This window comes from Onychostruthus taczanowskii, unplaced genomic scaffold (assembly GCF_017590055.1).
Source record: "Onychostruthus taczanowskii isolate IOZ18803 unplaced genomic scaffold, ASM1759005v1 scaffold60, whole genome shotgun sequence".
Lineage (NCBI taxonomy): Eukaryota > Metazoa > Chordata > Aves > Passeriformes > Passeridae > Onychostruthus > Onychostruthus taczanowskii.
The window spans coordinates 3598378-3625224 of NW_024503680.1; the positions used below are offsets into that span (position 1 = coordinate 3598378).

At 41.9% G+C, this 26847-nt stretch overlaps 1 protein-coding gene across 1 annotated transcript in view; it reads left to right on the plus strand.

Moving 5' to 3' along the window:
• The window catches only part of TOP1 (DNA topoisomerase I), a 66142-nt gene that overhangs the window by 12500 nt on the left and 26795 nt on the right, over window positions 1-26847 (plus strand). The window contains exons 3-4 of the mRNA XM_041419243.1: window positions 16982-17084; window positions 26699-26825. Of these exons, the coding sequence (XP_041275177.1) occupies window positions 16982-17084; window positions 26699-26825 (230 nt within the window). The remainder of the gene's footprint in view (window positions 1-16981; window positions 17085-26698; window positions 26826-26847) is intronic.

Here is a 26847-nt window from a genome sequence, read left to right on the forward strand (position 1 = left end):
AAGTACAGCTTGGCCCTTGATGCTCTGTGCTTGGCAGCTTTATTTGTCAGCATGAGGTCTTGGGAGAGCCCAGTACAGTGTAGTTTTATTTGCCCCAGTCTAATCTTGTCCTGCAGTAGATGGAGGCTGCAGCTGGCAATAAGATGGCTATCCCAGTAATTTAATTCTTAAATTGAATCCTGGGCAAAAGGCAGAAGCGTTTGAACTAGCAAGTGCATCATTTTCTTCTTTCACAAGTGAAGGTGTAAAGCTGTTGTTCTGGAAGCACTGCTTTCAGTCTAATACATTTTCCCCTTCCTTCCTGTCCTGCCCTGTTGTTGTGACTTCTGTCCACTGATGCATAGTCGTCAGTTTATAGTTTTGCTCCACATCACTGTCAAAACATGAGCTTGTCTGTGCACAGCAAAACATGGATTTACATTTGAACCATAGCCTGAGTTAAAATTCTCCTTCCCTGTGTTCATGAGCGGGCCTCTCCTGCAACACTCATCCTGGGCAATATTTGCCTCTTTCAGGAATTGATAGATTTTTCTTCCAAGCTGCCAGTGTTGTCTTTGCACACCAGTTGAATCTGGTCTGCGTGCACTTCAGCAAGCTGGGTACATGGCTGCTGACAGCAGGAACAGCGAGTTCAGCAGGGGCACTGCATCTCCCAGGAGCTAATCTGTGCTTGGGCTGTGCCCACGGCTGCTCAGTGTGCTTGGTGAGAACGTGAAACGATGCTGACACCACGGCCACGTTTCTGAGGGATCAGAGCTTTGCTAAGTCTTTGTGTTCTGAAGTTAGGGTGTATTTTTAAATGGTTTCCTTTGTAGGGAATGAGCTGTGGAGCATTGTTTTATGAAATAAGTCCCCTGTAGCTGTGTTTCACAATAGCATGAAACAGTGTTCAAAACAGATGCGAGCCTCATTTATTAAGAGCAGAATTAGTTTGGTTTTAATTTAAGTTTTTGTGTTTTTTCTTCCTTTTTGTAAATACCCCATCCATTCACCCTAGCACAGGAGCCTCATGGTCAGATTCTAATCCAGAGTAAGAAAACTTGAATTCCAAAGGGAATTTGTTAGTGTTTGATATTTTTTTTTCTAAGATAAGTTTTTATATTGTCTTTCTGTGAGTATTAACATTTTAATTTCAGCAGAGCTCTGGAATTAGTCTTTGGCAATTAGCTCCATAGGTAACCAGAGTCAAACATGGTCTGACTTTAATTGTTTTTCCCCAGTACTAAGAAAAGTATTTAAAATTATTGTAGTACATGGACTACAAACAAGTATAATAGTAAGTATAATAACAAGTTACTTTTATCATAGTAGCTCCAGAGGCCAGACAAGTAGGTTTTTAACTGGTTTTCAGTTCAGGAACGATATAGTGTTCAGAAGGGCTTTCTTCTAAGCATCCATGAAGTGTTTGAAGAATTAATGCAGATTTGTGTCATTTCAACCACAGTCAAACATGGTCTGATTTTGTTTTTCCCCATTACTAAGAAAAGTATTTAAAGTTATTGTAGTACGTGGACTACAAACAAGTATAATAATAAGTATAATAACAAGTTACTTTTATCATAGTAGCTCCAGAGGCCAGACAAGTAAATTTTCAACTGGTTTTCAGTTCAGGAAAGATATAGTGTTCAGAAGGGCTTTCTTTTAAGCATCCATGAAGTGTTTGAAGAATTAATGCAGATTTGTGTCATTTCTAGGTTTGTGACAGGTCTGTTATATCCAATTCTGAAGGTGGTGTCATTTGGTCAGCAAGTGTCAGGGACACTTGTTTGGTTCCTCATCCTGTAAGCTCAGGTTCTTCCTTAAATCTTTCCTGTCTCTTCCCCATCACTGCCAGGTATCTTACGGTGTGTATGTACTACTAGGTGTGTTGTGTTCAGCACTTTGCTAACTACAGGTATGTGATTTCCCAGATCCTGTCATCTCAATGGCTTTAGTTACATTCAGATCAAATTACTGGGAGAGATTGGTACTTCAAAAAGGCACAGACTTAGGTTGTCAGGCATCTTTGTACACCAAGTGTCAGAAGATGTTTCTTCCCTGTAGATCACTGTAGTTTTCCCTTGCACTTAATCCACCCAGAATTACCCTTGTACATCAGATGCGCACGTACTTTGTAAAACACTCTGTTAGGGAACAACTGCTGGGCATGACCTTAACTGTAGACTTTTCATAGTAGCAAAGTTAGATGGGTTTTTTTTGTTTGTTTGTTTGGTTGGTTTGTTTTGTGGGGGGTTTTTTGGGTTTTTTTTGGTTTTTTTTCTTTTTAGCATACCATGCTTGGTATTAGCAAATTACCTCCTTGTTTTACTTGTCCATGCTTATGGCTTTCACGTGCAAAGGAAAATTGCAGTTTCTCTATCAGGGCAGCTGTCTTACTGTGAAGTGCAACAGGATTCCACTACTTGTCACAGTGACTGCAGTGACAGAAAGTGTCTTGGTTTATATTTTGATCTCAAGTAACTCATACTCCAAAGTCTCTTGTTGTGAAAACCAAATGCTGAACTGTTTCTCTGGTCGTAGATCCTTTCTTGAGCAGAGACTACTGCACTGCTTTACCTCGTAGAGGCACAAACGTGTCCTTAGGAAACCAGGTTGAACTTACATTGTATCCAACAAATTTGTGGTGTTTAGTACAACATCAGGAGAAGAAAAGTATTCCTGTTACAAGCTGTTACTCAATTTTCAATTTTATTAAACCCTTTTCTTCAGGAGTATCTTGATCTGTTGGAGCAGCTGCTTAGTTTTGAGAGTGGCCTGTGAAGTTAAGTATCTGATGTTGTTTGCTAATTTTCGGAATAGGTTATTCACAATTATGCTTTCTTCAGGTATTAGGGCTACTTGTCATGCAGCTTTCCCCACTGATGGACCCTGTTTAGTATTACACAGCCCATTAATGAAAGCAGAAGGCTCCAGGCTTTCACTGTTGGAGCCTTTTTACATCTGAGAGGATCAAGTAAAAGGTGATCACAGGTTGCAGTTGTGACCACAGGAAAATGAGCAAATTTTCCCTGGTCTGCTGGAGACTGGAGTACAGGAAATAAAATAATTGCTAGTTCAAAAATAATGTGGTACACTTTAAAACTTGCAGAATAATGTTGCTGAAATGCTTGGAAACTCAAACAGATTAAATGTATTTGGGTATTGCAATTTCAGAGACTGCTGGGGCTGCTGTGCACTCCTGGGTAAAGCTGAACTTGCTCAGAGGAGAGTGAGCCTGGCTCTCTGCTGGATACCTGGATAGTGCTCTCACTCCCATATGTGGTTTTGTGTAGTACAGGCTTGAAATATTTGGGAGATCAGGACAGGAGGGGGTGATGCAGCTGCTGCTCTGGGCTCTTGGTGTAAGAATAAACTGTTAAATCAGCTGGTGTGGCTGCAGCTTCCATGCTGATATTAGTCAGTCATGTAAAATTGATAATAAATTTTAATAGATGTATTGATTTCATTTTGACTCTAGTAAGAATTATCGTAACTTTTAAAAAAATTGTCTCAACATATATAAAACTGGCAGCCAAGAAATTTCAAAATATTTCATAGCATTACAGCTGAATCATTCAGGAATAAATTATGAGGCTGTAAATAGTCTTAGATGTTCATCTTGTTTCCTTTGCCTCTTTCTGCTCTAAAATAATCAAGTGGAAATAAATATTTCCTAATGCATTGGAATACCCCTGAAAATAAGATTTATAACTTGGGTTTCTCACTTTAGGTTATATTAAAGAGAAATAACAAAGCCTTGAATCTTTATGGTCGCTTCTGTAATGCTCATAGTTTTTCAAGCACGTTTCTACCCCTCTCACCAGTCAACATTTTAAAAATATCGGGTTCCATGTTCAAAAAACTGGAAAGTAGAGAATGTGATTATGTTGCAGTAGCTGTAAAACAGAAGCTCTGATATGATGGGAGCCTTTAGCTAAGCACTTGGAGTTTGAAGTGTAGAGATAAATGAACTTTTGATGACACTCTGCACCTGCAGCCTATTTCCTTTGGTTTAAACAGCTCATTTAGTGACTGTGGTAGTGGAGGGCATTTGAAAGCTAAAAAGAAAAAGCTGTTTCCACAACTTGTTATTTCTGCATAGGTAAAGAAAGGACTGCTCTTAAAATTGAGGCACAAGGTAACCAGAATTGATTCAGTTCTGTTTTTGAGGACTATGCTTTCTTTTAGATGGGAAATAAATTACATAAATATTTCCTCTCCTTCATGTCTTATTCAAGGCAGATTCGAGTTTTTCATGGGGTGAAATGTGAAAATATTGGCTCTGTGTTCCATGAAGAGATGCCAGCTATTAGTTTTTAAAAAGAAAAAAGAAAGCAAACCAGCAAACAAAACACACCAAAAAGAAAAAAAAAAAAAAACAAACAAACAAAACCTCACCAAACTGATAATACATTGCATGGAGTTTTTTAATTGAAGAAGCTAGGAGTGTACCATGCATAATATTGTAGCCACAGCCTTTTGTCCTGTGTCAATAGGTTATGCTTTATATTCAGGTATTTGTAGTGGTGTGATGTAACAGTTGTCAACTAGTGAGATTTGGCCTGGATTTAACATAATAAACAGATTACAGCTGCATGAAGAGATTAAAATCAGTGACTTAAAGTAACATTTTGTAAATTGAAGACTTGCAGTGGAATTTAGTGCACCATATCTAGGAGCTACTTATTAAAATATTGCAGTCATAGTCTTACTTTCAAACTACCTTGTCCTACGCTGCTCTAGTGATCCTTCTTTCTGCATCCTCTTTCCCTTCCTTCAGAAGACTCAGGAGTACAGAAGTGCAGAAATCTCAACTGTCATTAAACCTTGTGTTTACTTTCTTGTGTGTTTTAGCTGGAATCAGATTTCTTCTTGTATGCTAATTGTGGTAAAATCCCCTTAAGGCTGGGGAATTGCATTCCCTCCCTTGACTTGAGAATGGGACTTGTGGCAAGGCAGATCCTGATAAAATCCTTCTAGACACTGCTGGAATTGGCCTCTTGTGGGTGAATGATCAATTTACTCACCCACAATGGGGACAGAGGTGAAATCGGGCTGTATCCATCCAGTGCAGCCCTATGCTTTAAAGGAATCACTGTAGATACGAGGAAATAAAAAAGACCCAACCAAAAAAATCCTGTTTGGGATCATTGTGGGAGTTGCTCCTACAGTGAGGAACCAGCTCAAGTGTAATAAAAATAAGTTCTCAGTCTTCTGAAACAAACTCACTCTAAGACTTCGGCCATGCTACTCCATCAGTTCAGCTTAATGGGAATGATATTAAACAAATAGGAGAATAATCTGACTCTGGTATTGCTTGGTAGAGGTGATTTAAAGCTTCTACCAGCCACTTTTTTTTGTCTTGTGCATTCAGTGTACACTCTCAAACTAAGCATTGCAGAGGCTTGTTCCCAAGGGTGCTGCCTCTTTAGTCTTTCCTCCCTACAGCAAGCAGAAGCCCAGCACTGGCCAAAGCCACGCGGAGTTGTTAAGGCATGGTTAATAAAAGGCTTTGAGCAAATGCCATTAGAGCCTCTCCCTGAGGACGCTGAGCGTGTACCACTCCCATGTGTATAAACTGTGTGATCCTGGCTGCTGGCACAGGCTGGCCATCCACTGCTGCAGGAGAGGCAAGTCAATGCAACTGCTTTTTTTTCCCCCCCTGATTTGTTAAATTTTTCCTTGGGGGAGCCCTTGTTCTGGATTAAACCCAGGATAGTCAAACACACCAGCTCTGTCCTTGTGTAGTGTTGGTGTGAACACTGGCTCTGTGTGAGCTGCTCTTGGGGCATCACTCTTGTGCTAAGGAGGTATCAGGAGTGCAGGCAGTCTTTACAGAAAACTCATTTTCCATGAATCCAAGTACAGTAGTGATTTACACAGCCAGCAAGAGAAAATGTTTTTCTAGTTGACATCATTGCAAGGTAATTACTCCTGACAACACAACAGTTTTCTTGTAATCTACTACAGTTTTAAAACTTACAATATCAACCTATTTTTAAAATATGGCTGACGTCTCTATTATCGTCTGTAAGGACTAGGATTTGTCGTTGTTTGCCCCTGTTTTCTCCTGGTTCACCTTGTAAGTTTGCATGCAGTAATCAGCTGTTGGCTCTGCATCACAATTTGTGCTGTTTGCACCTTTCCAGGCTAATGATGGTGTAAAGAGCATTTGGAGGCGGAAAGAGCTTGTGCTGGGGCACTGACTCAGTGTGCGGATGGCGTACAGAACATGAAGTTCTCTTGTCTGCAGTGCGAAGTTGTGACAGATTGCACCAAAGATTCTCTTTGCTCTTGACCCACTCTGTTGAAGTAACTCTCAGAGCTGTTCCTGGGGCAGTTCTTTGCCAAAATTCTCCCAATGGTGATCCAGCTCTCACCCACCTGTGTTTGTGATGAGGTGGCAGCACTGTCACTGCGTGCTGTGCTGGAGTTCTTGTGCTGCAGCTGAGCACTGGCTCAGGTTCTTCCAGCTTGGAAGCAACCAAAGAGCTGAAGTGCCTCTGGTGTGTGCGCACTTGGTGTTTCAGTCCACCTGGCTTGCACATCCCTCCTGAGAAGGGACTGATGAAGAGCAATGTGTTGTCCCCAAAATTCTGCAGCCAAAATGGTTTGCCAAGAGCTCTTAAAGGAAAAGATTCCTGCAAACCAGAAAAATAAGGGTTAATAAAAAAGGGGTTTGCTTTAGATAATGTTGAAGTAAGGGATAGGTTATCTCTGCAGTCCCTGATAGCTCCGAAGTCTAAACAGGGCCGTAAATGTTGGGATTGCCTTGTTTGCTCACCTTCTGCCCTGGCTCTCCAGGGGTGTGTGCCCCTGGTTCTTTCTCCTCAGCCTCTGCTGGGTGACCCTGGCAGTTCTCTTTGTCTGTCTCCTGCACACACATCCCTGGGTGCGGTGGGTACATCCCTCCCTTTGTCTCTTCCCGAGAAAAGATTTTGTGTGACAGCACCGCGTGACAGTTTGTGCGCTAAACTGTGGATCTGTGCTAAAGGTTGGTTTCTTTCTGACTGTGAAAATAGGATTAGTCCCCTTTGCATTATCTATTTGAATGCCCTGAAATTTTACCTTCTTTCATAATTTTAAGCTAGTTTTACACCCCTGGATGCCAGACTGGTTTGTGAGCAGTTGTCCAGGCTTTCCTGGCGAGTCCGTCTGTCCTGCCGTGCCGGTTATGTTAGCTGTGTTTTGCGCAATAGGGAAGAAGCGGGGGAGAACTTGGAAAAGCTTGAGATTAGATGGTGTAGTAAAAGTTTTCAGTATTAGTAGACCTGAAATCCGCAGGGAACCTGCTTTTATAAACTACTTTTCCCCCCTCGTGTCGATTTGTGACAGCTGTTTGTGCTCAGCCACAGTCACTTTATGTACCTGTAAGTCCTTCAGGATTCCAGTCTTGTGTATTTGTGTATTAGCAAATGGGGATGCAGATGGAGCTACAATATGTGTAAGGCTTTTGAAACCTCAGAGGTATCTATGATTAAACTTGTTTCCCCTAGATCTGCTTGTGCTCTTTAGATCCCACACTCTGCCTCATCCCAGCCTCCTGATGTGCAGGAGTGTGGGCTACGGCTGTTAAATTTTGAAGCAGAAGTGTGTCTTAGTTTTGCTTCTTTTTAAAAGATAGATGTGCAGTGCAGAATTTTGTTTATTCGTGTGGTTGTAGACTCATAAACCAGCAGGAAAAAATTGCTGAAACCATTTCTACCCCAGTAAGGGAGGGCAAGGACCTCCAGTTCTGAATGGAGGAGGCAATGGAAAATAAGTACTTCCACTCATAAGAGTGTAGCCTTATAAGAATAAATATCACTAGGGACAAGAATGGGTTTGCTCTTGATTCCTTAGGAGACTGCTCTGGATGTAACTCTCTTCATGCCAGCACAGCAGCATTTTAAGCTGTTCACTGATGCCGGTCATTTCCCTGAAGTTTTAATTTGCTGTTCTGTTTTATTCTGCTTTGTTAGTGGAAACATACTAATGGGTTTCAGTCTCTGAGTCTTATATATACAATTACAGGAGAATGTTTTACATCTTGGGAATCCCTGGAAACACATGTTTCTGTTCGCGTGGAACTTTTTTGGTTTTGAATGCAAATAATGGATTGAAACTTCATTGTTGCCTCTCAGTCGGGAGCCCTTTGGCATGTGTAAGAAGCAGCTATTAATTTAGCCTTTCTGTACTGATCAAACATGTATTTTCATGCTTTATAAGGCTTCCTTGGACTTGTTCTTTGTGTAATGTTGTCTACTGCAATTTTACTTGCAGTGATTTTATGCATTTGTTAGAACAACTAAGATCAGTTGTGGAATGGGCATATGTGAACGTGCCACCTCTTTGGGAAGAGGCCATGTAAAAGGTGCTGACAAGTCATTAAACTTGCTGCTTCTGTCTACACCATTAGTTGTTTTGTTGCAGGATGCCTGTAGTATAGCAGTTTCTTAAGGTCAGCATCCCTCTATGCCACACAGCTATCTCAATCACTTAAGCATTAATTACCCACAGAGCATTAGCTACATCCCCAGCAGGTGAAAAAGTGAGGTGCACAGAAAATAAGCAATTAATCCAGTGTGGCTGAAAAAAACAAACTTGAAGAAGGGCTCAAAACATGTGCACTAAGAGTGTCTGTCCTCTTTCTGAAGAGGCTCTTAAAACCCGTCTTGCTTTGCCTGCCGAGCCTCTGCAGTCTGGGTGAGATTGATGAAATGCCAGCAGTGACATTTGCTTCAGGTTAACTTCATCTCTCAGAGGCTCCAGTCACACAAAGTAGGAGTGATCAGTCAGGTTTTTTTCTGGCATCCTTAACGTCTCCCTGATAAGCTTTCAATGTTTGGGGTATGGACAAGTGTGCACACCAGCTTGCCCTGTCCTGGGGCCACCATGTGCTGTCCCTGTTACCAGTGCTGGCACGTTGTTTTACCTCTCTTCCTTGGATTGAAGTTGTCCTGAGGTTTCAGTGGAGCAAAAGGTGCATTGATCTTGTTTTCCAAACTTTGTGTTTTAAACAAGCTATGTAATATCCTTGCTTACTTACTAAAACTGGAGCTTGGGAGAACTTCTTGGGAGGTTGGTAGAGCTGTTCTAAAGGACTGAGAATGGCTGAACACAGTTCTCTATCCACCTGGCTCTATTCTCCTGTAAAGACTCATCACCAAGTCATTCCATTAGTTTCCTCTTTTCCCTCTATTCAAAAGCAAGGAATAGTGGGCCTTCAAATGACAAGATTAATGAAGAATGCGGTATCTAAGGGGTCTGTCCTGTTCTGAAGCCAAGTTTCCCAGACTGGTCCTTTTAAGGAAAAAGACATAATATCTGTCTGGCCCTGGAGTATCGTTTGCCTCAAGTAACTGCTGAAGTGTGGAGAGGGGTTGTGAGGTCCTTGGTTTTACTCTGTTTCAGTCAAAAGTACTAAGTTTTCAAGCTTTGGCAGAATTGGGTACAATGTGGTGTGGTCAATTGTGGCTCAGCTCAAAACAGGTTTTGTCTCAAATATAGTCTGGGAAATGAATAGACTCAAATCTGTTCAGTTGTGCTATATTCCTTCATTTGAGCCCTTAGAAAAAGGAAGAATGCTCTCTGGTGGAGTTTTAGTAATAAAGTTCCTGCCCTAGAATAGAAAAATGTTGGGTTGTTCTGCCGTAGTTTTTTCTGAGTTTTCACAACTGTTTTTTCTTCTATAAGATGAAAATTGGAAAATGAATGACTGCAGATCTAAAATTCACAGTAAAGAGCTGCATTGTGTATTCCACTTGTGCTTAGTCACAGTTAGTTTAGTTGCTTTGCAGTAAACTATAAAACTCAGATTTGATGTGGTTTATGGAGGGAAACAGTGAAGTGTTGAATTGTCAGCATCCCTCAACTGCTGCAGCTGACCCAGGGAGGCACCTGAAGTGAAATAAGCTCGTGATAGTACAGCAGCTTATTTCATTTAAATTTGATTTCAAGGAGGGTTTTAAGGATTTGTATTTGTTGAGCAATATAGATTGTGGAGGCATCTTTATAAACACTGGTAAAAGGTTTTGTGTCAAGTTGCTTTTGGAATGGATATCTTTGCCATTAAGTATGGCATTATGAAATGAGGAAGCAGAAGCCAGACAGTCTTGCTTCATTATCATTGTAGTTTCTTTCCTTTTTTGACTGAAAACCCAGATCCTACTTCTGCTATTGAATTTCAGGCTTAGGTTATGGGAGACTCAAGTGGTGGTTTCACTGTGTCAGTCACTCTCATTTCAGTATTCCAAATGTTTTGTAGTGAGTTATTGCAGAAATAAACCAGCACAGCAAACAGACCTCCAATACTTTCTCAGGGTAAATGTTTTATGTGGATTCTGCAGTTGTGTAAATAGGGCTGGTAAGTGACATATCCAGTTTCACTTGGGAAGTTTATTTTAGATTATGGTTTTCTACTCCAGTGTATCATCCATAATACCATCATCTCACTGAACAATGCCTTCTGGGTATGGTTTTCGGCTCTTGACACGTATAGCTGTGTAGAAAGGTTTTCTAGTTTCTGTACCTTTCATATGTACACTTTGGTTTTCTTTGTCTGCCTTGCTTTATTGGGAAAGTTGTTGTCTCCCATACCTAGCTGCAGTTCTGTTTTCTGCCCAGGAGCTTCTCTTCTCTCTTTTCTGGGCCACAGCAGTGTCAATCCATTTCAATAAATTCCAGAAGTGCTGTTTAATTGATTACTGGAACACCATGACCATAATGTGACTTCCTCTAACTGGAATACAAATATTTTAGAAAAGTTTAGACCTCTTCCAGATGACTCAGGAGGGATTATTGTACATACATTTTAAATAGTTAAATCAAGACATGTAAAGTCAGATGACTTGTCCAGAGTTAAAACCTGTTCAAGAGTGAGGGTTCCTGTGCCTCAGACCATGCCATGTTTTTTCTGAGCCACACAGGGCCTGCAAATAGGATTTTTTAACTCTGCCACCATGTTTGCTTTCTCAGGCAAGATTTATAAATTGACCAGCACTTCACAGAGTGACCTTTACACGTGGGATTGCATTGCCTGTTTAGGTAATGTACTATAACCCCGTCACTATCTGTGTTAGAATCTTGGATAATGACTGAATGTTACACTCTCTACTGGCTGGTATCTGTGTATTGTAAAAGTTAGTGCAACACTAAACCCTTCTGGTCACATGCCAAGGGCAAAAGTATGTGTTCTTTGCCAGGAACATGAATAATATTTTAGACACCTTGGACTACATTCACACGTTTGAACACTCATAACCCTCCCTGGCATCATTTCATCAACTAAACTGTGGTAATTTAATAGTAGTCTTTATATACAGAATGCAAGAGATTAAAACTTTAAAAGTAATATGATTTGACAAAATAAATGGAAAAAAATCCCTTGAAAGTAAGAAGTCTCTTTCTGATAATCTGCATTTTAGTATGAATACTTAAAAAGAGAGCCTGTGGGGGGAGGGAAAGAAGCTGTAAAATTCATTTAGGCAATAATAAAGAGACTTTAAGCTTTGCTTACTATTGCATCACAACCAGTGAGAAGAATTCAGGCTAACTACTAAAGAGGCTGCTGTGGAGTATGTGGCCTTACATGAAGGTGCTGTTTCTGCTGAGAAGGGACTGACATTTCTCCAGTGACAGGAAGTTTTTGAACTTGACCAGCTTTTGAACCTAATCCAGTGTTAGAGTTACCTCTCTTTCAGCTGCATAATTTAACAGTGGAACTGGAGAAGTCTTTTTTAAGACTCTCTCCTCCTTTCCAGAGAGGCTGAGAAGACCCTGCTGGTTTCACCTGTGCCAATAGCAGAGGGTTTCTTGCTCATGCTTCAAGTTGAGTACAAGAGAGAGCCCTGTTCTCATACACAGCAGTCATCCTGAAAGCCTTGAGAGCTCATTTGCTTCTCCTGTAACACACAGCTAACACTGAGGAATTGGATTTAACTCAGGGCAGAAATTTCAGGCACTCATCTGAAGCAGAAGTGTTACTGGAACAGCAAGAAGTTAAAAATGTTGATAACAAGATGGATTTTTCATGCTGTGTCCTCAGATTTCGGGCACAGATTGCGATTCCAGGAATCCAGACAGCTTAAATCACCATTCTGGACATCAGTGTAGAGAAGTATTGAGATGATGCATAAACTCAAGCATACACAGCATTAGAAGTACTTCTAGCAAGAGGGAAAGAAATTGGGATGTTTCTGGAACCAGAAAGAGAATAAAAAAAGTCCTTGTCTATAGAATCTAGTAAGGCATTTTAAAGAACAAAGAAACCTCTCTGTAAGCAGATTAATGAGCTATTCAAATTGTGCCCACAAAAACTTAAAAGAAGATGAACAGAAAGACAGAAAATATTTATCTGGAAAAGCTACTGTTGACTGGAAATTGAGGTTACCAGGTGTTAATTTGCTGGCTATCTCACTTAATTGGGGAAAAATTAGAAGGAATCAGATTGTGCTCAGACTTCTTTTTCAGTCCTTAAAAAGAAAAAGAAATTCTAGTGCAAAATGATGGAAGAGAAATAAAAGTGGGGGGTGGGAGTGGGACAAAATGGCATCTGTAGCATCCTGTATCATGTGCCAACACTATTATTTTGACAGCTGTACTGATTGGGCATACAAGAGCTTATGCCCTTCTCTGATTTCAATATTTTGTTAGTAAAGTTGCTGTCAAAACTGCAATATTGATGTAAGAAGTAGCCCAACTTCCCTTGATTGTGACATGTATTTTTGGAAGGTGTGCAGAGACAGGTGTTCGCAAGTGTTTTTGTGGCAAATGAATTTGGCTCGTGAATTAAAACATCACAGTCCCACATAATTGTTTTGTCACCAGACTAATTAAGCCAAGGGTTGTGCTCGTTAGGAAAGGGGACCACTCACCTCTGCCATCTGTTGGGACTCTTCCTCTCCAGGTGACAACTGCCTGCTGGAAGAAGCTTTTTTTGCCTTCATCCCTGTTCTTGCCATGCTGCAGCTGGAGATGCCTGACCTTTTACAGCTCTGCTCCTGGATAAAGAGTAAAACTTCCCTGTTCCAGGCAGACACATACACAAGTATTGCAAATAGGGTTATGACTCAGCCTTTCCCCAGGGACTCAGCGCTGGAGCGAAGGCGGAGCAGGGAACAGCACGGAGCCACAGACCAAAAGTGCTTAGAATTTCCCATCCTTAAATCAGCATCCTTGTAATCTAACAGAGTTAAAAGATGAATCAACCCTGTAAAAATGCAGAGCTGCTCGTGATTTGTTGGAGGTACAGGGGAATGGCAGGAATAGTACAGGGACTGCGGTAATCTTTTGGAGACATACCAGGCTCAGCATTAACAGACAGAGATCCAGTGCCAGAGACGTCAAGCTTTCTAGAACAGAAGAGATGCCAAAAGCTCTGTTTGGGTTAGAGGATACTGAAGGGAAAGCCTCAGGGGTAATGGATGCTTGCCCAGTGAGCATAACCCCTGTCCCTGCTGTAACCTTGTGCTGATGAGAGACGCTGCATTTTCAGAAATATTTAAATGTCACATAAGCTTTTGAGGGTTTAAACTTTGCTCACAGTAGATGGTGGATTTTGCTAATGGTCTTGGAGAACGAATAGTATTTATCTCCTTGTTTAGTGTTAGAGGGATCAGACATACTTACTGGAAGACATATAAGGCAGGAAACAAGTCTGAATGTGTGATAATGTCAGAGCTCTTTCCGTAGCTGATGTGAAGCTGGACTTAGTCAACTACTAATCAGCTGCAAGCTGGGAGAGAGTCACTGGAGGCTGGAAGATTCTTCTAGGAATCAATATGCTAAATATATAAAGGAAGATACATTACAGACAGGAACACCTCCCGTTGATTGCCTGTGAACTGATGAGGCTTGGAGTGAGGTGGCCCCGTTCCCAGCTCAGTCATCTGTTGCCTGTGTAGTTCAGTCGGAGGTGATGCTGCCCTGGTTCCCAGCAAGTGGGTACACAAATGGGAGTGAAATGGCTTAAACTTGTTTCATGTCAGCCACCAAATAACCATTGGCATGGACTCATAGATAAAGCCAGTCTGGAACAAAGCATTTTTGTGTAGAATGCCAGAAAAAAAAAAATCTGTGCTTTTTTAATGACCCAGTCTCCTGAACTTCATCCAGCTCCACCCTCAACAACAAGAGAAAGACCAAGAGCTTTAATGCTTTCTGAGGACATACATATGTCAGTTCAAGACAGTTGAATAAACTCTTTTGAAGTCTTCGTTCTTAACCTACCTCATGGCATCAGAAAGCAACACCATGGAGTTTGAATACTAGGCAAATATTCCAGAATAATTTAATCCTTAGGTGATATGCCTGGGAGGTGGACCTCCATGGAAGTACTACATTTAAATTGTTATGTGAGAGACACCAGACAGTTCTGCCTTGACATCTTTTTGCTTTTGGTTTGAGACCATGCACAGGACTCATTGTTCTCCAACCACTGTGGCCTTTGGGCCAGACCAGCTCCATGGAAGACCTTCCTGTTAGCAGTCCTTTGGTAGACAGCAAAGAAAGCTGTCTGGCAACAAATCCTAGCAAGCAGAGCTAGTTTAACTGGTCAAGCTCTTTTTTTCTTTTTTTCTTTTTTTTTTTTCCCCTGCAGCACCAGGTTTTAATTGCCTAAAAATACCAAATCATTGTAAGAAGAGCCAAGGGTTGAAGAAATAGGTAGTCAGTTAAAGCAGTTGTAGGGTATATCCCTGGAACTGGTTTCCAAGAGTAACTATTAATTTCAGCTGTAAAGCACAAGTCAGCTGCAAGGAAATCTGGTGATGAAGGTAAAATGTTCTGTTACCTGCTTTTCTTGGTGACAAGTCATCATGTGGCTGTTAATTCTAAAGAGAATAGCACTGAGCACAGTCACACACATATTCCATTGATTGGTTGATAGGAAAAATTGATTGTGTGTGTGCTATACTGTGACTGTACATAGCTCTGTGTGCAGCATCACGCTGGTTTCTCTCGCAATTTACCTATTCATCAAGTGTAAATAGCTGCTGTTTGCTGCAGCCAGGGCTGTGGGAATCAGTGAGTAAACCCTCTGTGGAATAAACCCCAGGCAGTTTGCAAACAGCCAGAGCTTCCAGCTCCTGGCTGAACTGAAGAATCACAAGTGTGAAACGCATTGCGAAAACATTTTTGCCAGTGAAACGTGTGTTGTCCTGGTGGGAAGAAGGGCTCAGAGAAATTGCTTCTCTGCAGTTCAGAGCGTGTGGGTGTCTGGTCCCCACACAGTTTGCTAGAGATGCCTGCAGACTCTGCCTGCTGCGAAAGAGATTTTGCTCTTTAGGTACTTGAAAACTCTTGGGTGCTTTATGCTGTAACACCAAATGTTTCACAAAACCTGCCACGTGTATATCAAAATATGGAAAACTTAAGCCCTGCAATTTAAACGTGTGCACCAAAGCACTAGGAAACATTGCTGAGTTCAGGGGGATGGAGGAAAGGTGCACAGGGCAAGCTGGAGGCTTGAACGTCAGTATTCCTGTGTTGGTTTGTGTTGACTTTCTGCAGGTGTCTGAAAGCAAACCCTGAAGTTACAGAAAGCAATAGGTTAAAATCCTGTTCTGTGGGTATGTTTCTTCTAAATCCATTTGAATATTTTGAGGTTTTAAGAGCTGGTGTCAGTTAAGGAGAAAAATGAATTTGTGGCGAAAGACTTGGAGTCAGGAGGATGAGGCTTGTTCCTGGCTCTGCAGTGCATTTCCCATGTGACTCTGAAAGTCACAAAATCCTTTTGTTGCAGTTTCCTATTCTTAGTGCAAGGATAGGAGTCTTTTTAGAGGCATGGTAGCATCTTGACAATTAACGAAGCATTAATACCTTACATCCAAGATCTCTGGTGGAAATTCTAGCACTGTTATCTAAAAAACAATTGCCAAAGTCAGCACAGATTTTAGGTTTCTTGAAGAGCCTGGTTAATTTTGATTACTTTGAGTAGCATGTTCAAAACAAAACCTGCGGGGAGTCTTTGGGTACTGCCTATATTCCTCCCATTATACTGATCTTCACTGAAGATGGCCTTTTGAGGTGGTTTTGAGGTGCTAGTTCAGCCTCATCTCCTTTTTAATACACTTGTAAAAAAATGCTTCTAAATCCATTTATTTGCAATTCAACTGTGTTGCTCTTTTTCTCTGCTGAATTAATTTCCTTGGTGCTTTAAAGGACTTCATTGTACAGCGCAGTTGTCACTGAGGATGGGAAGTGTCACTCAGAGTAGAAGCTGATAGCAATAAAATTACTGTGTTCCTGTAGATTCACTTGAGTGCCAACTCCCATTTCTGACCTGTCACATAATTGGGACCCGCCCTGACCTGTGTAGGTGGGTGACCACCAACACAGCTCATTATAGCTGTCAGGTTACATTTTCTTGGTGGGGCTGTTATCGGAGGGAGGTAAATGTGTCCTGCAGTAGAGGAGCAGGAGGAGAGAATTCTTGCTCCTTTTCACCCTTTCTTTTCATTTTCTGCCATTACTCCCCATTTTCCTTGCTTTCTGCCTGTCATGTTATATACTGTTGGGGATAAGAATGAAATGGTTTTAATTCACAGCAGGGAGAAGGGAAGGATGCTTTGTCAAGATTAAAGACTTGTGGAAGTAGAAGTATTAAATTTTGGGATTCAACAGGTCTGACCCCTCAGCTCTGTGCTTTGTTCCTGTATCCTTTCTGTGTATTCAGCATGAATACTTGGAGGTATGGGAAGCCAGGCTGCCCATCTGCCAAATAAGGTTGAACTTGCTGTATCTATAGGTACCTAGTTAATGGAAGGATTGCATTTCTTCAGGGTCTATAAAGCATTTAAAGGTCGTTGAACTGAAGACCATGAAAATGCAGCTGTTGCCAAGATGAATTAACTTGTGCTGCAGGAACAATGAATCCATTTAGGACTTCTGAAACCAAGATTTTTGTTACAAGTTTTGAATACAAAAATATTAGAATGCGGTGGGGAAAAATGCAGAGGTTCACAAGGGAGGTGTGGAGTTTTCTCCCAATTTAATTTCTTTTGTTTTGCCTCTCTGCTTCCAGATTCTCACAAACACAAAGATAAACACAAAGACCGAGAACACCGGCACAAAGAGCACAAGAAGGACAAGGAAAAAGACCGGGAAAAGTCCAAGCACAGTAATAGGTGAGGAAAAAGTGGATGAAGCCTTTGTAGGCTAAAACACCATTGAATGTGCAGTCATACATTAACTACTCTGATAATAAATGAATATGGAATTGCTATATTTGAGTGTGGTTTTATAAGTGTAGGAGCTTTAAGCCTGATTTTTGTCATTGCCTGCATTTCCATGTGGGTGGCTGAAGCTGTGTATCTTGCAAATGTGAGCTGATACTAATGTATAAAAGATTATTGTAGGTTAGAGTTGTTAAAGGTGTAGAACACTGCCTGAGCCTTCCCTTCATGCAGATTGGTGGGTTTTGTTCATAATCTTCTGTGTGTGGTTTCAGTTGGTTGTCAGAAGTGTGGAGTTCTCTTCATGCTGGTGTAGACCCCCACTGCTTTAGCATAGTGAGACCCCCATGTGGCTACTGAGCATTCTCCTAATCAGAAGTGCCTGAAAAGATGGTCCCCCAGAATGACAGTGGTGTCCTTGCCTGCCACCACAGTGGCTAAATATCCCAGCTGTGTGAGCAGCACTGGGAAACTGCTGGGTTAGATGAATCCCAAAGGATTGCGTGCTGTTTTGTCCAATGTGATTTATACAGTACACTGCCACTGGATGGGGAAGGTGTTTGATGCCAGTCACTTGCCAGGTCACCCACACTGATGTGATGGCCTGTAGCTCTTGAGCTGCTGAATTCCTTGGTCCAGTTGCTCCCTGGCCTGGGCTGTGAGCTGCAGGAACCAGGATGTGGAGGTCTGTGTGATGATTTTGTGTGGTGAAGCATGGGACAAATACGTCACAACTAGGATGTTACTCAGGGAAATTTTCCTTGCTGTAAGTCCTGACACACAAGTATCATGGAGCCTAAATTGCCACCAAAACTTGCAAAAACGTGTCCCTGGAGGGAAAGTTTCTGGTGAGACACTTGGTGAATGACAGATAGTGTTTATCCTGTGGGCAAGCAATTGTATTAAATAATTGCTGTGCAACTGTGATAGCACTGTCCAAAAAGGAACAAAAAAGTTTGTATTAACAATGATTTCTATTAAAAAGAAGCACGAAAAGGAGGGAGTCTGTGCAGAGAAGTGGGTTTGTTTTATGGGGCTCACACTTGATTTGAATTTTCTGTGATCTTATGACAAGTTACATGAGCCTACTGTTCCATAATGTGTCTTTGATGGGGAAAAACCCCTAGGCCAAATAACTTGCATTTGCTGGCTCTCACAACAAGGATGAAATTCTTTGGACATGTTCTTTGCCTTTGTTCACGCATCTATATAGCCTTGATTTCTAGTTTTCATTTTCCTGATCATCATGCACCCTGAAACTGACTGCCTCACATGTCCAAATGTTCATTGCTTAGCTTGAAAAACCATTCTCCTAAAATCTTAGCAGAGCACATTCTTTTGTAAGGAGTAATGTAAGCACTGTCTTTAAATTCCCAAATTCATTAATGCTTTGGCTTAATTTGTGTAGGAGTTGGAAATGGTCAGCATGTTTTTAACTGGAAAAACTAATTATGGCTTGTAACTTGTAGCTGACTTTGCAAACAATAAATACCAAAACAGTGGAAAGAAGGTAGAATGGCTGTGATGTTTTGAGGTGTAGCTGAGGAGGTAACATGTAATCAGGCCTTATCTTGAAGTACTTCCTTCCTCCCTACCATGTTGTCTTGAAATCCCTCTGGTACCATGTTTTCTAGGCACTGTGCCTAATGCTCCCAGTTGTTTTCATGTCTCTGTTAAGTGCTTGTGTGTCCTGTGAGCGCAGTATCTGCTGCATCCTGGGGTCCCAAAACAAGGTCCCTGTTTGTGGGTGGCATGACAGAGTGCATGCGTGTGCAGGGATTTGCTTCAAGCATTTTTGGGGAGAGATTACACAATAATGCTTTGCCCCTCAGGTCCCTTCACAAGGGAAGGCTTCACTCAGACTGAGTAAACACTACCTTTCAAAGCTGCCACCTTAAAAATGAAAGTATAGTGCTGAATCCTGAGATTTGGTTTTGGAGGTGGTTCTCTGGGAAGTTAACATACATGGATGTGCCTGTGATCCCGTTGGGATCGCTCCTTTAGGAGCGCTCCAGAATCTTCACTATCCCATTCATGCTCAGTCATGTACAGGGTACCTTGCTGCTTGCTGTGTAAGAACAGCAGACTTGTAACAGAACTTCACAGAAATAATTGAAATTTAAACATTCCTTCCCTAAATGCTTTGATTCAGCTGTCACCCATGCAATTCTGTAAGTGTATGTTGCTGTGAGAATGGGATTTTAGGTGACAGTTGTTTGAAGGAAAAAAAGCCTGCCTGTTTGTACTGAAGTTTCTCCTTTGACAATGAGAAACAAGTGAAAAAGAGCCATGAGTCTAGTAGAAATTAAAGAAAAATTCTCCAGGACACAAGAATGGGGTGGGTGGGTTTCAGTGGTTTTTACCTGTATGAAGAATTTTTAAAGCACATGATAAAAGGCTATAAATTAATCCTTTGGAAAAGTTTATCTTAGATTTATCAAATTGCATGTAAATCTTCACAAAATCCATAATGCATTTCAGAAAAGCTGCTGTGTTACTGCAAAAGCTGTGCTGTATCTTTGGTAGTTCTCAAAAGAGGTTGAATGGTGCTTTAGCAGAAATCGAAGCCATTGTTTTCTGGGAGGCTTGAATTGGTACCTCTGATATTTTATCTGTGGTGTGTGAAGAGCCCCTGATTGCATTCTGAGAATCACAGTGCATACTGGGCACAGTTAAGAGCAGTGTGTGGTTGTGTTTGAAGCAGATCGTTTCTGTGTCTGTAATAGTTTGACAGTTTCATTTCCTGTCCTATACTTAAAAAAGGCTTTTAAAATAAAACCTGCCTCAAGAAGATAGAGCAACTCCAATGCAGGAGAATAAATGTTTCCTGTATCCAGACTTTGAAGGATCTAAACTGCCAAGATAAGTCTCTGAAATACCTAAAATAGAGAATTTTGATTTCATATGACAGAAGTGTGTGGAATGGTATGTAGAACTTCTTAATTTTGGTTCTTGCTTTCCTGCTCTCCCACTCACAAGATGACACTTCTGTGTCTTAACCACTCATTTACAGCTGTAGTAAACTGACAGAGAACATTTGTGTGCCTCAGACCTCCCCATCACCCCTCAAAGAAAGAAAATGCAAAGCCCACTTAAGAACAGTCTGTATCAAGAAGTAAATCCACATCACTATCCAACAAAGTGTGGTTTTTTGCTCATTTTCTCAGGCCCGTACTTCCTGGTCTCCAAACAAAAATCTAATACACATCCATTAAATATAAATGTCAGTGGTTATAAAAATAAAATGAAACAAATCCCATGTGGCAATAGGCTTCTGATCCGTGGGAGTTGAGTGTTTCAGATGAGTAGACCACATAAAATAATGGAATACCGGGTCCTTTGAAGCCAAGCCTTGTTAGAGAGCGGGTTGGAAGTGTTGGCAGTAACAGGTGTGTCTGTGCCAGCTGTCCTGGGCTCTCTGCAGGGAGATGGGCTGCCAGGAGCCCGGGGAGGGCAGGGCTGGCTGTGACGGGATGGCAGCAGAGGCTCTGCAGCGCTGAGCCGTGCTGTCAGCCTGACAAGCACCGGAGCCGCAGGAAGAAAATCTTCTGTCACATTGCATATTTCCTCCATTTACTAAATCTCTTGTGATCACAGCTTGGGATGAACTGAAGCTTGGAACACAGAAGGGATTCGCAGACCTGATCTTCACTGGCATCTTCTAATTTTATGCTTTTGCTAGGAAAAACACAGATTCCGGGCATTTTCTAGCCATGGATGAAGATACATTTCAGTTCCAATTTCTTGCACACCTCCTCTGGTGTATTATGTGATTCTGATCTGCTTTGAATGGTGTGTGTTGGGGGCAGGAGGAAGCAGGGATACCCGATGTAGGGGTAAAGGCAATTTTAAAAAAAGGCTTCACACCTGCTGGGTTTGTTTTTCTACTCCATTTTAGGGCACGGTTCACCTTGAGCAGTTTTCTGATGTGACACTGCCTTCCAGTAGTGAAAATTTTTTGCTTTTTATTTAGTAGTCTACTTAATTCTCACATGTCCATGGAAAGCATGTGCTAAGCATGATCCTCATTTCAATGTGTGAATATTGTTCTCATTCCTAAAATTTTTATCAGCGGTTGATTAGTCCAGCTTTTTATCTTATTCCTCTTGCTGAAGGCTTGATCTGTTATCTGTGAAAAGACTCCTTTCGCCACCGTGAAGAATGGTTTCAGGTTGTTTTATTTCATTGCCAGAAACCCAGCAAAACCTTTGGGGCTCATGTGTTTATTCGCTGTAATTCCATATGATAACCCTCTAACAGCATAATATCCTGCAAGCCAGCTGAAAACCTGTCCTTCCCTGGGGTGCTATTGCTTTGGAAGTGCTCCCTGCACAGGCAGCTCTCCCTTGCTGTGCATTAGCCTGGATGTGATTGCAGGTTTCCATTAATACTGTATTGCGTCAAACGAGACACGGGCTGTGTCACCTGTGCCCTGTCCCCATCGTGGTTTTAGGCTGCACTGAAATCACAACTCCCTGTTATTTTACGCTTCAGTTGTGCTGCAGCAGCTCCCGAGTAGGCACAGCTCCGATGGCAACCGGCGCTGGCACTCGCTAGTAGCAGATTCCCTGTCACGAGCTAATTACAGCAGAGAGAGGAAATAAGAGACACTTTAGATAAAGCATCCTTCCCAGCTTGTGGTTTTGAAGCTGGAATGGAAAGGGCCTGGGAAGGGATTATTAACGTACACAAATGGCACCTGAAGAACGCAGTGTTAAATTACTGCAAAGCTGTTGCAGTTTGAAGGAGGAAGCTGTGATCTGCACATCTGCTGTTCTTTGGAAACACTTTCCACTTGTGACTTTCCCATGTGATCTCAGCCTGAGCAGCTGCTGCCAGGTGCCTGGGCTCCCCTCCTCTCCCTCTCCTCTCTCCTGCAGGCATTCTCATTGGGAAATATATCTGTGCTTACAAGGGAAATGGCTTCTTCTCATGCATTTTCTGCTTCATGTGCTTCAGCCTGAGCTCTCCACAGCCTTTGGCTGTCCTTGTTTACACTAAAACTGTAAATGGAAGACAGTAAGCAACTAGCACAAAGGATGGAGTGCTTCAGGAGATGTGTGTACTCACCTGCCTTTGTCTGAGCTAAGCCAGTAGTATCATGATACACCTGTAGATGATGTAATCCCTTGTTCTGCCTGTGTTAATGCCATCTCCTGCTGCTCTTCGTTACCTTAATAAAACACTAGCACTGCAGGTTTGTCAGCATTAAACACCTTCAAGAGGCATAACTCTTGAGTTCTGTTGCAGTGATGCAACTGCAGTGGTCTGGGTGAGAACGAAGACTTTACTTTGTCAGCAGAGCTGGGTATGAGCAATTGTTATGATCCACTTGTCCTGTTTTCAGGCTAGCTTCCCCTGGAGCTTCCCTCTATCTTATGGGGGGGGGGGGGGGGTGGTTTGCTGTCCTACTTCCATGACTCCAGGCTGGCTTGTTGGCAGAGAGATATGTGCAGGAAAGGTAACAAAGGATTCACAGAGCTCTGAACAATGAATTCAAGATAAAATTAGCAGTGTGCATGTGATCTTGAGACCATTTTCCTTGGTTTCTTTAAAGAAAAGTTATTTTTTTCTTCCAGTTTTGAATTGACCAGGAAGATAGGTTTCTGATCTTTAAATTGTTCCCAGTCCCTCCCAATAATAGCTTTGGGATTGTCTGAAATAGGTTTCTGATAGAAGGCTGAAACTCCATCTTCAGGGTAAGGATGGCATCCTGTTGCCTTCTCTTTTCTTTTGAGATTAGTGTGGTGGTTAAATTGTGTTCCCTGTAGGCTCACATGTGTATCTGAGCCAAGTGAAAGACCAAAGCAGCTCAGCTTGACTGCAGTTAATATGCGAGTAACTTGCTTTGCTTTGCAAGAAAAAAGAAATTCCTCTTCTAAGGATTTTTGCTTGAGGCCTTTGTTATCAGCTCGTTTCCAAGGAAGGTTTTCTGGGAGATGGAGATTTCCATCCCTCCAAGAGAAGAGGGGCACAAGCCTTCCTTGATGCACATGTCAGAAGTTTTCTGCTGAGCTGTTGAAGAGCTGTGGTCCAGTGTCTGGAAGCAGGGCTGGCAAGCAGGCTACTTAGAAATAAGGGAAAGAAATTTATACTCTCTTTTAACATTGGAGTGAAAAGTACACAATATCAGATTTTTATCTAGGGAATTCCTCCCAGTCACCGGGAGAAGCAGCAAGCAGGACCTCAGGGCCAAGCCACCAGTGCTGATCTTTGGAAAATGAAGCTGCAGAGTGAAACTGGAGACAGAGTTTCCTTGGGTTATCTGAGCTGACATTGCTTGGCTGAGAAATTTACTGCTCATTGCAGAGCAAAGGGGAAGGATAGTCTTATGATAAAAAAATTAAATTAAGACCAACAACTAAGACTGAGTCAGGAAGTCAGACTTCTTCATTCTGGCTCTGATGCTGAAAGATCTGAGAAACTGTGCTGAAAAATTGCGATTAAATTGCATGACAGCTTTTCAATGCTGGCCACTTACTGTCTTTCAAGAGGGATGTCATTTGAGCTTCTACTTAAACAAGCCTAAGTTTTTAGAGGTTTTAGCACTTTTTTTTTTTATTCAAGCTGTAGTCTGTAAGCATTCAGCACGCATAAATATTATCTCTGCCTCTCTAGACCAATGGGATTTTGTTTCTGTTTCAATCTTAGCTTTACTGATCTAGTTTGTCATCCATTAGTTTGCTTTTAATCATGCTTTGTTTACATCCCAGGGCTCTTCCAGTCATGTACTGAAAGCTAGTGCTTTTGGCTGGTAGTGTGATTGAGTATGGTGCTTTGGAAAACCAAATTGTTTCTCTTTTTTGGTCTTTTGTGGGTTTTTTTCGCTATTGCAAGCTCCCAAGCAACAGCCACTGCCATGAACTTTACCTCAGTGGACTAAGTCCAGTGGCTGCAGTGTGTGCCATGCTTTAACAATCCAAATTAATGTCTGAGTAAAACGTGCTATTTCAGGTAGGGTTTAAATATCAAAGAACAAGAAAGAGTCAGAAAATAAACACAAGTGGACTTGCAAAGAACAAGATGGGTGTGAGCCTTGTGTGTGTTTATTAGAATTGTAGAATCACAGAATGGTTTGGGCTGAAAGAGACCTTAAGGCTCGTCTCATTCCATGCCCTGCCATGGGCAGGGACACCTTCCACCAGACAAGGTGGTCCAAGCCCTGTCCAATCTGGCCTTGAATACAGGGATGGGGCATCCACAACTTGGATTGATATAGGAAGGTTGAATATTGATTATTGATATTGAATGTTGTTATTATTATGAGTATTGGTTTAAATATATGCAGGTTGAGATACCTCTTAAATTGTCAACCTTAAATCTTTGGCAAATGGGGTCCCTGGCATACAGATACCAGTGCAAAATATCAAGACAGACTTTCCCAACCTTCCTGAGTTTAAAAATTATTAGTAATGTGTGGAGTTTTTGCTTTCAGACAGTCAGTGAATGTGATTGGAGCAAAGGAAAGTTACATAGGTGTCTTGAGCTTGGAATACTGATGAATAAACAGGGTACAGAAGCTGGGATGAGAGATCAGAGCAGGAGCAGCAGGCATGTCGTGGATTTCCAGGATCCAGTGTCAGGATGTTCCGTGTCTGTACTCGCATGGCCTGAGCACACTGTACATAACATGATCTGCTGGGTAAGAATAGTCTGCAGTTGTTGAGTCTGCTCACAGGCAAACATGTGGTGCTGTGTGTCTAACTGCAAGCATTTCTAGAGTGCCTCTTGCCTTTTGATGTTCAGATAGGCCTTCACTGCTTTGTGTGAAGAGGTTGCTAGAGAGTTAAAATGAAACTGGTTTCGCTGGCTGCTGATCTCTTGGTGTCACACAGCATGTGAATGTACTGATTTCCTTCGGAGATGGATTTTCATGCTTTAGCTGCTTGAGCTTGGATGGCTGGTGTGTGTTTATTCAATTTATTCAATGTATATTTATTGGAGTGTTATTATTCAAGCTACTCTGGGCTTGAATTATTTAGACCTTTGGCAGGTTCATATGCATTTGTCCACGCTGGTGTCTGCAGTTGTAAGCTGGGTGTGGGTTGGTGTATTTGTGACTGTGATTGCCTTGCTCCTAATCACACACAGACTGTGGGAACTGGTTAATGTGCTGCTCGCTCTCTGTAGCCATCAACCTTTTTGCAGTCTGTTTCTGTGATAGAAAGAAATCTCAAAGAATCTGTAATTTTTAAAAATCATGCCCTTGCCCAGCATTCCCATTGTTTTTCAGGGCTGTGTTCACCCAGATTGGTTTGAGCTTGCACCTGAGTGTTGAAATAACTGAAATGAGGAAAATGCCTTTTTCTAGTAAAGCTTTGTAGTGCATTTTGTAATACTGAGGAGAAGCACAGTGTGTCCCAGAGAACAGCAGTGATGGGAGTCAAGTGCTGAGAAGGGAGAGTGTGAACAGCCAGCATGAGGAACGCAGCTTGGTTAGTGCCTATCCAAGCTGATTTACACCATGCCTTTGGCTTGATAAAGCCCTGGGTGACCTTAGGGAGTCCACACAACCTTATAAGTGTGTATTGAAGGCCTGTAGAATTGCCAGGCTTGTTGCTTGGCTTCCACACCACTGCTGCTAATCCTTGTGGCCAGTTCTTGATGTTTCTATTCTGAGTCTCCTGAGAGTATTGCTTCACTTTTGGCTTCAAGGTTTGTCATTCCATGAGAAACCTCATTTTCATTTGAAAACAGCCATAGTCTTTCTAGTTGATAAGAAAAACTTGAAAATGTGATACAAATTTATCCTGATGTCTCAGAAATCAGAAGTGGGTAGAAACAGAATAATAAAGGTTGATGTTTTTCTCCTTGTATGCATTTTCTGCTGTATTCTGACTAAAGATTCTAGATACTTAAACTCTCAATACTGCTATTCATAACACCAGAGTAGTTCAGACCAGACTCTCACTTGGAAACACCTTTGTTGGGTTCTTGCCCCACACGATGGGGCTGTTCCAGCAGAGCTGGGCTGGCTGTGGCAGCATCAACAGCTCCAGCTGAGGACTGCAGCATTATTCCTGCCTTTTCTGTTTGACTTTGCATAAACACAAGGACATCACATATCCTGTTTGCTCTGGTTTTCCCATCTGTTTGGGAATAATAGAGATCAGCGCTTTTCTCTTTAAGTTCCAGAGATGAGAGCTGCTACAATGACAAACTGTTGTCTGAGCAAAAGCTGACACGGGCATTGACGGGGCTGGCGGCTCTGTTCCAGTGACCTTTTATGTGGACTAGGAAAAGGAAAAGCAGAGACAGTGGGAATTCATCCTAAAGTGTTGAGCTTTAAGTGTAGCAGCTGTGGATTTCCTCAGCAGTCCAGGCTGATGGGTGTCCTGAAGTGGAGGCTTGGCAACTGGGATTTTTGTGGTATCCCTCCTGTTCTTCTTCCTCCCAAGGAGAACAGGTCATGCCTGACAGGAGACTGTGGTGGATCTTCCTGTTAAGGTGATCCCTTACTTTTTAGGGCTTGTAATCATCAAAACCTGTGACTCTTTACCACTGGAAATTGTATTAGTCAAATCTCCTTGTGTTCTCCTCTGCAAACACACTCTCTTGTCTTGCAGTGAGCACAAAGATTCCTCGGAAAAGAAACACAAAGACAAGGAGAAAACCAAACACAAAGATGGCAGCTCAGAGAAACACAAAGACAAACACAAAGATAAAGACAAGGAGAAGAGAAAGGAAGAGAAGGTGGGTGTCTCCTGTGGGAGAG